This window comes from Lethenteron reissneri, unplaced genomic scaffold (assembly GCF_015708825.2).
Source record: "Lethenteron reissneri isolate LAM-NWPU_2019-01 unplaced genomic scaffold, ASM1570882v1 scaffold_1348, whole genome shotgun sequence".
NCBI lineage: Eukaryota > Metazoa > Chordata > Hyperoartia > Petromyzontiformes > Petromyzontidae > Lethenteron > Lethenteron reissneri.
The window spans coordinates 40,654-55,101 of record NW_026891056.1 but is presented as its reverse complement, the minus strand read 5'-3'; the positions used below and the strand labels follow the sequence as shown (position 1 = coordinate 55,101).

Genomic DNA, 14,448 nt, shown 5'->3' with positions numbered 1-14,448 from the left:
TTTCAAGTTAATATATGCCCGTGCATTATGCAGGATTAGCAGCATCAAAGGGAGGGGGAAGGGGGGTAGCATTAACAAAGGAAAGGAATGTTAATAGTATGTAGCTGCAGTTAAACAACAACGTAAAAAAAAAACTAAAGTATAAACTACATGAACAACTAAAGTATAAACTACATAGCATCATTATTATACTTACTATACTCTACAATAAGCTGAGTACTAACAGTAAGTAATACATTACAATTTTACGTCGTTTTAATGTAACACTATGTATTATTCTAACCACCTTAAAGTGTATCACAAAGCTATATATTTACTATAAAATTACGATACTATATATTACTTTGTACATTGTATTAAGCATATAAATGTTATACTATTAGTTATTATACACTGTACCATTGACCGTCTTGTCAATGGGTGAATAGTGGGGGGGAAATCTTGCAGCGGAGCAAAGAATCCATTCCCTGCGGAGAATACAATGCCAGTGAGTGGAACGCGGTCTGAAAGTCACCGTAAATGTGAACACAATCAGTTAAGATCCGAAATGGTTTGTTACGTCCTTCCAATGATTGCTAAGCCAGAATCCATCTTCTCGGTTGAAATTGTCTCTGTGTTTGTATATGTGGATAGCCTCATGAACGAATGTCTCATGATAGCCAGTTGGCTTGCAGACAACCTCTGTCTTGGAGAAGTCAATGTCATGTGAGCCCACTGAATTGTAACAGTGATCTGCCACGGCTGAGGTGTTTGTCCTACCGTGTTTCAGGTCTGCTTTATGTTCATGGATGCGGTCCGAGACATGTCGTTTGGTTTCTCCAATGTAACTGCTACCAAAGAGGAAACTTAGTTTGTAGACGCTAGGGTACTGTTTGTCTGGAACCACATCTTTTACAGACGGGACCAGATCACGGATTTTATGTACTGTGTTGAATCGGACCTGGATCTTGTGTTTAATCAGGATTTTGGAGATCTTTTTTGTGACCCCAGCAATGTAGGGTAAGGTGATTGTCTTGAAAGGCTCCTCAACAGGATTCTTCTTGATGGTTGGAGTGATGGCCTTGCGGATTGTGTAGTCGGAGTAACCATTAGCCTTAAGAGCTTGGCATACGTGTTTGAATTCACTGGCAATGTGATCCGGGTCGGAAATGCATTGGGCTCTATGGTATAGAGTCTTGATGAGGGAATTCTTCTGGGATGGATGGTGGTGAAAATCCGGTTTTAGGTAAGCATCCGTATGGGTGGCTTTCCTGTAGACAGAGTGGCTCATTGAACCATCAGGTCTCCTTTTAATTAGGACATCCAAAAAGGGTAGCTTGCCATCTTTTTCGACTTCCATGGTGAATCTGATGGCTGGGTGTATGGAATTGATGTGGTCGAGAAATTGGTTTAGAGCAGGCCGGCCATGTGGCAGATGACAAAAGTGTCATCTACGTACCTCTTCCATAAGGTCGGGCGTAGAGTGGCAGTCTGGATGGGCGTCAGTCTCAAATTTCTCCATGAAGATGTTGGCTACAACCGGAGATAGGGGGGAGCCCATTGGGGTGCCCTCAGTTTGCTTGTAGAAAGTTCCATTCCAGGTGAAGTATGTATGGTTAAGCAGTGTCTCACCAGGGGGGGTACCCCAGCATTCAGTCCTTGATGAACCAAGTCTTCAATGATCGCGATGGTGTCAGGTACAGGAACTTTGGTGAATAAGGAAACCACATCAAACTGACAAGCAGGTCGTCTGGGGACAGGGCAATCCCCTTGATTGTCGATACCAGGTCAGTAGAGTTTAGTACCGCAGAGGTGGTTTTTCCAGTGAGAGGCCGTAGGATTTCAGACAAAAAACGAGCCAGTTTATAGGTGGGGGAGTTGATAGTAGAGGACAATGGGACGAAGAGGTGTATCTTCTTTATGTATCTTTGGCAAGCCGTATAATCTTGGTGGCTGGCTGCAGAATGTTTCAACGAGAACTGTTTGGTCTGATCAATTAATGCGGTTGAATCAGAAATGATTTGTTTGGTTTTAGAGACGAGGCTGTTGGTGGGGTCTCTTTTTATTTTTGTATAGCTGCCATTGTTGAGTAGTTCTTGGATTTTATAGTTGTATTCTGTTTTGTCCATGATGACAGTGGCATTGCCTTTGTCGGCTGAGAGGATGACAATGTCATCCCTCTTTTTTTATTGAGCTAATTCAAAACGCTCATCTTTGCTGATGTTGCTAGCTGGCATCTTAGCATTTTTGAGAGTTGCAGAGATTTCAGATCTTGCTACGTCTGCAGCGATGGGACTCAGGCCCTTGAAAGCTACATCTACTCTAGCAATTATATCATTAACTGGTATGTGTCTAGGTGTGACTGCAAAGTTTAGTCCTTTAGCTAAAACGGATTTCAGACCTTCAGAAATAGACTGTTACTGCGATTAATTACGACTTTGTTAACATCTAGCTTGTTAATGTGTGGGTCCGGTTCCTTGTTTGAGAGGCGGTTGAATTTGGAAATCAAGTTGTCCTTACATTTGGTCGACATAGCGGCAGCTGACGAGGCAGTCATTTTTTCTACATGTTCCCAATCCGATGCGGACATTGTTGCACTCAAAGATAAGTGTGATTTGTAGAGTGTCTTGTCTAACTGATCTAGATCGGTGCGCGTAAGTCTGATTTTCGCTGAGATAAGAGCTAAGCTAGTTCTAGGCAGAATTCGTTTAGCATTAGAAGTTACAGCAGCAGATGTTAGTGTAAATGCGTTTCGTAATACCTTAGAGTCGCGGCATCTCTTCAGAAAGGTGAGAGACTCGATTAGCTGAGCCTTCCTATCCCGGAGCTTGTTGAAGGATCTCAAAGTTATGTGGAAATCCTCCCCGTAGAGGCGGTTAAATTTCGATTTAAAGCTTTCGTGACTGCAGGGAATAATCTTCTTGGTTATTTCGGTAAAGTCACGTAGAAGGAAAGTAATAAAATAATAAAAACAAAACATAACAAAATAATATAATTCTCACGACGTTTCGGCCAAAACGCAAGCAGCCGTCCTCAGGTGTAGAATGAAACACCACCAAGCTAGGAGCGTATATATAAGCTGGGTTGGAGGGGGGGAGGTGGGAAGAAGAGCGCCATAACAACATAATTTGCATATCAAGAGGAATTTAGCATATGAAAAATGCATAGGAAGTGGACGGAGGGGTTTCAAGTTAATATTATGCCCGTGCATTATGCAGGATTAGCAGCATCAAAGGGAGGGGGAAGGGGGGTAGCATTAACAAAGGAAAGGAATGTTAATAGTATGTAGCTGCAGTTAAACAACAACGTAAAAAAAAAACTAAAGTATAAACTACATGAACAACTAAAGTATAAACTACATAGCATCATTATTATACTTACTATACTCTACAATAAGCTGAGTTACTAACAGTAAGTAATACATTACAATTTTACGTCGTTTTAATGTAACACTATGTATTATTCTAACCACCTTAAAGTGTATCACAAAGCTATATATTTACTATAAAATTACGATACTATATATTACTTTGTACATTGTATTAAGCATATAAATGTTATACTATTTGTTATTATACACTGTACCATTGACCGTCGTGTCAATGGGTGAATAGTGGGGGGGAAATCTTGCAGCGGAGCAAAGAATCCATTCCCTGCGGAGAATACAATGCCAGTGAGTGGAACGCGGTCTGAAAGTCACCGTAAATGTGAACACAATCAGTTAAGATCCGAAATGGTTTGTTACGTCCTTCCAATGATTGCTAAGCCAGAATCCATCTTCTCGGTTGAAATTGTCTCTGTGTTTGTATATGTGGATAGCCTCATGAACGAATCTCTCATGATAGCCAGTTGGCTTGCAGACAACCTCTGTCTTGGAGAAGTCAATGTCATGTGAGCCCACTGAATTGTAACAGTGATCTGCCACGGCTGAGGTGTTTGTCCTACCGTGTTTCAGGTCTGCTTTATGTTCATGGATGCGGTCGAGACATGTCGTTTGGTTTCTCCAATGTAACTGCTACCACAGAGGAAACTTAGTTTGTAGATGCCAGGGTACTGTATGTCTGGAACCGCATCTTTTACAGACAGGACCAGATCACGGATTTATGTACTGTGTTGAATCGGACCTGGATCTTGTGTTTAATCAGGATTTTGGAGATCTTTTTTGTGACCCCAGCAATGTAGGGTAAGGTGATGGTCTTGAAAGGCTCCTCAACAGGATTGTTCTTGATGGTTGGAGTGATGGCCTTGCGGATTGTGTAGTCGGAGTAATCATTAGCCTTAAGAGCTTGGCGTACGTGTTTGAGTTCACTGGCAATGTGATCCTGGTCGGAAATGCATTGGGCTCTATGGTATAGAGCAGGGGTCCTCAAACTTTTTAAACAGGGGGCCAGTTCACTGTCCCTCAGACCGTTGGAGGGCCGGACTATAGTTAAAAAAAAAAAACTATGAACAAATTCCTATGCACACTGCATATGTCTTATTTTGAAGTGAAGAAACAAAACGGGTACAAATACAATATTTAAAATAAAGAACAAGTAAAGTTAAATCAACAAACTTGCCAGTATTTCAATGGGAACTATGGGCCTGCTTGTGGCTAATGAGATGGTCAATGTCCGGTTCCATATTTGTCACTGCTAGTCGTAACAAGTGATGCAAGTGTGCATCCGTTAGTCTAGATCTGGTTGGAGATTTCAAATGTTTAATTCTGGAAAAGTCTGTTCACAGACATAAGTGCTGCCAAAGATGGTTGCCATTTTGAGTGCATGGTTCCTGAGATGAGGATATGTCTCAGAGGGGAGAGATGCATTGAAATTATGAAGGCTGCTTGACATGAATGCGTCTTTCAGAGAGTCACAATTCTGCAGTTCAGCCAGTTCCATTTGGTAAATTGTATCCACATTTTCAATGTCAATAGAAAATGGATTACGGAAAAGCTGTATGTCCTGTTCATGGAGATGAAGCTCTTTTAAATCCAAATTGGAACTCCTTTTGCAATTTTTCCAGTGAATCCACACATGTTTTGTTTGGGAATGCAACCAATGGTTTTTCCGCTAACAGATTTTGAGTTGTGGGGAGATGGCAGAAGTTTTCCTCCTTCACTTGTTTGATGAGGAGGCCTAATTTTACTTCAAATGCTTTGACATGTGATTGCATATCACAGATGAGCTTCCCCTTTCCTTGAAGTTGCACATTGAAACTGTTGAGTAGCTCTGTTACATCTGTCAGAAAGGCAATGTGCCATTTTTATTCTGCATCATTGAGCTCTGGTACTTCTTTGTTTTTTTAAAGCAGAAAAACTGTAATCTGTGGAAGTAAGTCATAGAAACGTTTCAAAACTCTCCCTCGACTCAGCCAACGGACTTCTGTGTGATACAAAACATCTTCATAGTCAACATTTAGCTCAGACAGAAATTCCTGAAATTGTCTGTGGTTTAGTGCATGAGCTCTAATGAAGTTAACACAAGATACCACAATTTTCATAACAGAGTCCCACTTCAGTGATTTACTACACAGCGCTTGTTGGTGGATGAGGCAATGTATGGCTATTGGATGAGAATGGTTATGTTTGTCCATCTCTTGGTTAATGCGAGCAATTACTCCTTTCTTAGACCCCACCATGCTAGGAGCACCATCAGTTGTCACACTGGCTAGTTTAGCCCAGTTCAGCTCCAAACTATTCACAGTTTGGCAAACTTTTTCATAGATATCCTCTCTTCTTGGTTCTTTCGGTAAAGTCACGTAGAAGGGAAGTAATAAAATAATCAAAATAAAACATAACAAAATAATTTGCATATCAAGAGGAATTTAGCATATTTATGGGAAATGCAGGAATGTGATTAGTACTACATATGCAGCGCGGGCATATGTAGTACTAATCACATTCCTGCATTTCCCATAAATATGCTAAATTCCTCTTGATATGCAAATTATTTTGTCAAGGCGCTCTTTCCCCCGTTTCCAACCCAGCTTATATATGCTCCAAGCTCGTGTGCTGTTTCATTCAGACGCTGTCTCCCCGACAGACCTGGTTTTCACCTGAGGACGGCTGCTTGTGTTGTGGCCGAAACGTCGTGAGAATTATTTTATTATGTTTTATTATTTTATTATTTCCCTTCTATGTGACTTTACCGAAAAAACCAAGAAGATGAATCCCTGCAGTCACGAAAGCTTTAAATCGAAAGATATCCTCTCCTGTAGATGTTCCTTTGATGCTTTGCAGTGCAGCAAGCTCTTCTGTGACTTCGAAATAGTCATTCGTCCCACGAATAAAAATTAGAAGTTGTGCAGAATCACGAACATTATTGCTTTCGTCGAGTGCCGAGGAAAAATAGGAAAGTTTTTTTGTGGAGTTTTGCAAATGCTGATGCAAATTGTCTCCCATTTCTTCAATCCTCCGTGTAATTGTAGGTCCTGAAAGACTCACTGTACTAAATAAATCGGCCTTCTCTGGACACATCTCTTTGGCAACAGAAAGAAGGCATTCTTTAATAAATTCTCCCTCCACGAATGGTCTGCCAGTGCACGCTATTAGCTTGGCAACTTGAAAACTTGCTCGCAGTGATGAAATATTTATCTGCTTCTGCTTCACAAAAGTATTTTACTGAGTTGTTAATGTATTTTTCAGTTTTAATATTTTATCCTTTCTCACTTCTCCGACCAAACAATCATATTTATCTTTATGTTGAGTTTCATAGTGTCGACGTAAATTGTATTCTTTGAACACAGACACTATATTCTGGCATATCAGACACACAGCTCTTTCCTTGTACTGCATGAAAAAGTAATCATAAGTCCACTGTTATTTGAATATCCTACACTCCGAGTCAATTTTTCTCTTTCTTGACATCATTGTTTCCTAGGGAGTCAAAATTGCTATTAGTAAAATACCAATATATATAGTGCTACAAAAACAATATACCAGCAATAACTTTGCCCACACAGAGACATACAGACTGCACTGCCCATCAATGCAGTCTGATTGGGGGAACTCCGCCCCCTCTCCCTCTTCCACCAATGACCGTCCTTCTCATGTAGAAAAAAAGTAACAGACAGGCAGCGGCGGCAAAAACGCCCGGCGGGCCGGATAAATGTCCTCGGCGGGCCGCATGTGGCCCGCGGGCCGTAGTTTGAGGACCCCTGGTATAGAGTCTTGATGAGGGAATTCTTCTGGGATGGATGGTGGTGGGAATCCGGTTTTAGGTAAGCATCCGTATGGGTGGCTTTCCTGTAGACAGAGTGGCTCATTGAACCATCAGGTCTCCTTTTAATTAGGACATCCAAAAAGGGTAGCTTGCCATCTTTTTCGACTTCCATGGTGAATCTGATGGCTGGGTGTATGGAATTGATGTGGTCGAGAAATTGGTTTAGAGCAGGCCGGCCATGTGGCCAGATGACAAAAGTGTCATCTACGTACCTCTTCCATAAGGTCGGGCGTAGAGTGGCAGTCTGGATGGCGTCAGTCTCAAATTTCTCCATGAAGATGTTGGCTACAACCGGAGATAGGGGGGAGCCCATTGGGGTGCCCTCAGTTTGCTTGTAGAAAGTTCCATTCCAGGTGAAGTATGTATTAGTTAAGCAGTGTCTCACCAGGGGGGGTACCCCAGCATTCAGTCCTTGATGAACCAAGTCTTCAATGATTGCCATGGTGTCAGGTACAGGAACCTTGGTAAAAAATGAAATTAAAATTTATAAAAATAAAATAAAAATCACGACGGTCCCACCTGATGACGGAGACTTGTGTTGCCTCCGAAACGTCGTGATTTTTATTATTTTTTTTTTCATTTAAATTTAAATTTTTTACCTACGTGACTTTACCGAAAGAACTAAGAGTATTCTAATATTTAATATACATTTTTAAAAAACCTCTGCAAAAAATGTGAGCTATTAGTATGTTTTCGCTATATCAACATCATCCATAAAAGGTAATGCGATCTAAACCAAAATACCCCCCTTTATTATAGAGTAATGGGCTAACAAACGACCCAGATGTGTTATTTAATACATTTCGATTTAAAGCTTTCGTCACGTAGAAGGGAAATAATAAAATAATAAAAATAAAACATAATAAAATAATTCTCACGACGTTTCAGCCACAACGCAAGCAGCCGTCCTCAGGTGAAGAATGAAAAAAAAATACTTAATAAATGTTATACTCAACTAAAACAACACGTATCTGACAATACAGCCTCGAGTGAATGCCTCATCTAACACTCACAGAAGTCGTCCCCAGCTCCACTCTGCACTGCTGGGTGATGTTTGTGCTCAGCTCCATTGCCGCTCCAAGCATCTGAACCACGTGGCCGAGTGGGGGAGGGTCTTTATACCCGAGGCGAGGTCTGTGTCGTCATCCACCAATGGGGTGACGCCTCTAGCGCCTGGCCGCAACGTCACGTGGTCGTCAACAACAAGTGACGTCACGCGATTTTGGACGATTTTTGACCCTCCCCCCTCGTCACACGGCGTCACAAAAAGTCAGACCCCCCCCCCCACCTCAAATATGACGTCACAAAGCTCTGCCCCCCCCTCCATTTTGAAAAAAAAAATTTCAAATGGCTTTAAACTGTTGTCATTGTCGTGCGTATTTAATGTGGCGCTGCACTCTGATGTTGTAGGAGAGTTGTCATAACAACTAGTGTTGTTATAACAATTCCATATTCATTTAAAGTTGCGCATTTAGATGTGACGTCAAATTTCTCACTCCCCCCTCCTCCTCGTCACACATCGTCACAAATGTCTGACCCCCCCCCAGGTGCGTGACGTCATTTATGGACGGCCCCTAAGTGTGTCGTAAACAATAACATAAATATATAATAAATATGATATAAAAAATATATAAAAAATATTGGTTCATGTTTTATTATTTTATTATTTCCCTTCTACGTGACTTTACCGAAAGAACAAAGAATGTGAATCCCTGCAGTCACGAAAGCTTTAAATCAAAACTGCAACACGATGTTTGTCCCCGGGTAGTGTTATGTTTTAATTGGCTATGCCTAAAATGGATAGAAAGTGGCAATTATCATTCCCCACAAACTTTGCTTTTTTGACCAGGACTTTGTGTGTCCTGGTCACAAAAGCAAAGTTTGTGGGGAATAATAGTAACCCACTTTCTGTACTTTTGAGGCATTAGCAATTAGAAAATATTACTCACTACCCAAGGACAAAAAAACATGCTTTTGTTACAGTGTTGTCACGATTCACCACCAGCACGATCCACGATTCACCAGCTCTACGATCCACCAGCATCACGATCCACGATCCACCAGCTCCACGATCCATCAGCACCACGATCCACCAGCTCCACGATCCACCAGCACCACGATCTACCAGCACCACGATCCACCAGCTCCACGATCCACCAGCTCCACGATCCATCAGCATCATGATCCACCAGCACCGCGATCCACCAGCACCACGATCTACCAGCACCACAATCTACCAGCACCACAATCTACCAGCTCCACAATCCACCAGCTCCACAATCCACCAGCTCCACAATCCACCAGCTCCACGATCCATCAGCACCACGATCCACCAGCATCATGATCCACCAGCTCCACAATCCACCAGCATCATGATCCACCAGCTCCACAATCCACCAGCACCACGATCCATCAGCCTCATGGCGCCTGGATCCGTCTCCTCCACGCTCCTGCAAAGCGCCAGTCTTCTGGGGTCTCTCCTCGCCGTCTGCGTCACTCACGAAGGTAACGAGGCGAGTGGGGGGCGGGGTGGGGGGCTCAAGCATCATCGCTCTTTGCCGGCTCCGCGTCTTTCATCGTGAATGTGACGGGGCACGTGGAGAGAGAGAGAGAGAGGAGAGAGAGACACCGCCAACTTCTGTACGTGTTGTTTACGTCGTTTGTTGTGGAAAGTTCGGTCACAGTTCCTGTGATCACTGTTTCATTGCTTTCATGGCTTGATTTTGGTGATTTTCGAAAAGTGTATTGGTTTGGCCATGTTTGTGTTGTTGTAGTACAGAGTTAGACTGATGGCCTTAATCTAAGTTGTCTTGTGGTTGTTTGACTTGCATCCCACTGGGATTTTTGCACACAGCGTTGGTGTGTAACGGTGCTTTTTCTGTAATATTTTGCTGTCTTTTCTTGGATTTTCTGTTTGCACTCAGTTACATATTCACTTTGAGATGTTTTTTGTTCATGTTTTAGTTTTTTTGTTTGTTGCGATTGCACCCGATTCAAGAGCCGAATGGTTCACAGGGCTATACCTAATACATGAACTTTGAAACTTTGATATATTCTAGATGTGAAGCTTTCGTGACTGCAAGGATTCATATTCTTAGGCTTTTTCGGTAAAGTCACGTAGGTAAAAAAAAAAAATAATAATAATAATAATTCACGACGTTTCGGAGGCAAAACATTACGAAGAGAAATCCCTCTACGATTTCAACAACATCCACGGGGCCTTTTTGGAATTTCAAGTTGTCTCCTGGAGCCTGGTAGGGCCCATCCACGGTAGTTGCAGAGGGAGTTTGTGTTGAGTCCAATGTGCCTGTAAGCAGATAACTGGTTCAGTGAGATAAAAAAGTTTCATGTCAATGATGGAAAATAAAATACTTCACATTTTAGCCTCATTTTTAAATAATCGTTTGTTTTACACCAAAGACTGTATATTAACACCGTATTCTCGAGAATATAAAATGCTGCTGAAAATAAGAAATTTTAATTATGCAGGGGGCAGGGGGGGGGGTCTTATAATCCAGAGAATACGATGTCAGCGATACGACATTTCCCATTGGTATTCTCTGACAGATGACCCCACTCGCTTGGTTTACCTTGAGTAGAGTCGGGGAAAATGCATGGCCATTGTGCCATTGCTGTCGCAGAGTGTTCACCCGCACACTTCACCAACAAACACATCGTCCTGCTGCTGCGGAGGGAGCTGGTAGGAACGTTGGGTTGCTCGGTCAATGGCCTGCAGGGTCAACAGCGGCGTGGTGTATTCCACCAATATGCCCGACTGAGGGCGGGCACAAGCCGGCGTGAGTAGGTTCAACGTTGATAAGGGCACCACGGGGTGACCAGCCTTTTCCCACCCAGCCCCACCCCTCCCAGCCCCACCCTCCCCACCCAGCCCCTCCCCACCCAGCCCCACCTTCCCCACCCAGCCCCTCCCCACCCAGCCCCTACCCTCCCAACCCCTACCCACCCAGCCCCTCCCGACCCAGCCCCACCTTCCCCACCCAACCCCTCCCCACCCAGCCCCTACCCACCCAACCCCTCCCCACTCAGCCCCTACCCACCCAGCACCTCCCCACCCAGCCCCACCCTCCCTACCCAGCCCCTCCCCACCCAGCCCCTACCCACCCAGCCCTTCCCCACCCAGCCCCTACCCAGCCCCTCTTTGCACGGCGGACACAATAATCTCCTGTGGGCTGGTGTAACCAAGAGGTTCCTACCAGTAAAAACATGTGACTCTCATTGTGTTTGACTTGATGTGTCTCCCCGGCCTCGCGGCTCTGCACATCCCCACGTTGTGACGACCAGCTGTTCGGGGCTGAATGTTGCGCCTTGTCTCCTGCAGTCAATATCCTCGACTCAAAGAGCGCACTGGGGGAGCCTGGCTGGATTGCCTCACCACCTGAAGGGGTAAGAAAACAAAATGACCACCTACGGATATTGGTACTGTATGAGTGCAGGCTCATGCAGCCAGTTATGGCTGCAGGGTTTGGTGTTGTTTATGTCGTTTATTGTGAAAATTCGGTCACAGTTCCTATGATCACTGTTTCATTGCTTTAATGGCTTTATTTTGATGATTTCGAAAAGTTTTTTGATTTGGCCATGTTTGTTTCTTGTAGTACGGAGTTAGACTGATGGCCTTAATCTAAATTTGTCTTTTGGTTGTTGTTGTTTGACTTGCATCCCACTGGGATTTTTCTACACAGTGTTGGTGTGTACAGTGCATTTTTTTCTGGAATTTTTGCTGTTTTTTCCCCTGGATTTTCAGTTTGCACATAGTCACATAGTCACTTTAAGATTTCGATTTAAAGCTTTCGTGACTGCAGGGATTCATCTTATTGGTTCTTTCGGTAAAGTCTCGTAGAAGGGAAATAATAAAATAATAAAAATAAAATATTAAATTCTCACGACGTTTCGGCCACAACGCAAGCAGCCGTCCTCAGGTGAAGAACAGGTCTGTCGGAAAGACAGCGTCCGAATGAGTAGTAGTGCTTATCACAACTTGGGATTTATTCCCGGCCATGTACACCGGTTTTGGAACGTTTACTGGCCCTCCATGAGGTCAACTTTGTCCTAAAAGAGTCCTTGGAATCGTGTTAAAACATATTCACGACAGAGTCAAAGGTCCATCCCCTCATACAGCATGCCAGTGATCACCAGGAGATCCTCTGATTTTCAGCCAAACATTCAAATAATGTTTAATTTGTTGCGACTAATTAATAAGTTGATAATTGGTTATTTACCCTTCTATCTGGCAACAAAACTGACACCTTTTTACAAGGAGTCATGTTTGCATAGACCACAATACCTGCAGTCATAATACAAACAAAAGACATAACTCTGATAATGTGCACTGTCCTTGAAGTTGATTGGTCCACACCCGAGACAGCTTTCCTTAGAGCCTAGTCTCACATGGGTTGGACCAGATGACGCCAAAAGGTGTGGACCAATCAACTTCAAGGACAGTGCACATTATCAGAGTTATGTCTTTTGTTTGTATTATGACTGCAGGTTTTGTTGCCAGATAGAAGGGTAAAAAACCAATTATCATATTTTTATTGGCAAATGAGGTTCCCATAGTGTAGATAATTAATAAGTGTCGGAATAATTGTGATCGTTGCCTAAAAAGCTAAGCAGCATTGAGCCTGGTCGGTAGTTGGATGAGTGACCACCAGGTACCACCACCAGGTGTTGTTGGCATGGGGATGCCGGAGATGGTCAGGAGATGACGGTGCTGAGTGGCACCACCTCGTAACTGTGGTGGATTTTCTCCGGGCACTCAGTTGAGCAGGACTGTGGTGCCAAACCATATTCGGGGAGGATCCTGTGAGTCTTTTTATCTGGAAATAATTTACATCATTGCTATTATAATAAAGGTCGTAGAAGCGACTTCTGGAATCCGGTCTTTATTTGTCTTTCATTACAACACTCCTCCACGCTGCTGACAGGCAGCGTGAGAGGGATAGAGAGAGAGAGACACGCGCGGCCACGTGGCAGCCTGGACCCCGCTTCAGCGTGGCCTCTCCCTCCGTTCATTCTAGTTCTGACCACGCGTCGACATTTTCACCCCCCCGCACGATTCCCCCGACGCGACGGCGCAAAGCGAGGAGGGAGGTGTCCTCCATTTGGAGGCGCCCCCACTCCGCAACCGACAACCCCAGCAAGGAATCCCTCCCTTCTTGCTCGATAGGACCGGCAACGGAAGGCGCATCGGCGGCGGCTGCTAAAACCGAATTAGAGCTGACATTCGGAGGTCTGCAACGCCACGAACCCAGCAGGCAAGCGCACTCAGAAGTGGGTGGTAACCGGGACAGAGCGTCCGCATTGGTGTGGCGAGTGCCCTTACGATAGGTAGTCGCAAAATCGAAATCCTGAAGGATTTCCAACCATCGAGACAATTGTCCCGATGGCTGTTGAACCCGCAAAGCATACTGCAGCGCCGCATGATCTGTGCGGACGGTGAACCGCCGACCGTACAGATATGGGCGGTATTGTTGAATGAAGTACACGATTGCCAATAGTTCCCTACGGGTAACGCAGTATCTTTGCTCCGCCGGAGACAACACCCGACTGCCGTACGCAACCACATGTTCCACGCCCCCAATAACCTGGGAGAGAACGCCCCCGATGCCCGTGTTGCTTGCGTCTGTATCGAGCAAGAAGGGTTTTGTAAAATCCGGGTAACTCAATGGCGGAGCCCCGACTAGGGCGTCCCGGAGCGAGTGAAAAGCGGCGTCTTCCTCCTTACCCCAATGAAATTTGACCCCCTTAGATGTCAAGGCATGTAAGGGTTTCGCAATGGTAGCGAAATCAGTGACAAACCGGCGGTAGTATGATGCGAATCCGATGAAACTCCTGACCTCACCCACCGAGGTGGGAGTCGGCCAGGAGCGAACACATTTCGTTTTGGCGGGATCAGTGGCAATGCCTGAACGGCCCACAATGTGACCCAAATAGCGCACCGATTCGCGGAGCAAGAAACACTTCTGGGGCTTGAACTTCAAATTAGCAGCCCGCATTTTGAGAAAAACGGCACGCAACCTCTGGAGGTGTTAATCGAATGTTCTACTAAAGACGATGACATCGTCTAGGTAAATCAGACACGATTCCCACTGCAAGCCAGCCAGAACCAATTCCATTAATCGCTGAAAAGTTGCCGGCGCGGAATGTAATCCCATCGGCAAGCGATTAAATTGGAAAAGGCCCTGTGGCGTACGGAAAGCAGTTTTCGGTTTGGATTCGTCATCCAGAGGCAGCTGCCAGAACCCGGACA

The 14,448-nt window shown here is 44.4% G+C and overlaps 1 protein-coding gene across 1 annotated transcript in view; it reads left to right on the top strand.

Moving 5' to 3' along the window:
* The window catches only part of LOC133362042 (adhesion G protein-coupled receptor L3-like), a 45,535-nt gene that overhangs the window by 21,946 nt on the left and 9,141 nt on the right, over positions 1-14,448 (top strand). The window contains exon 7 of the mRNA XM_061581013.1: positions 11,521-11,585. Within this exon, the coding sequence (XP_061436997.1) occupies positions 11,521-11,585 (65 nt within the window). The remainder of the gene's footprint in view (positions 1-11,520; positions 11,586-14,448) is intronic.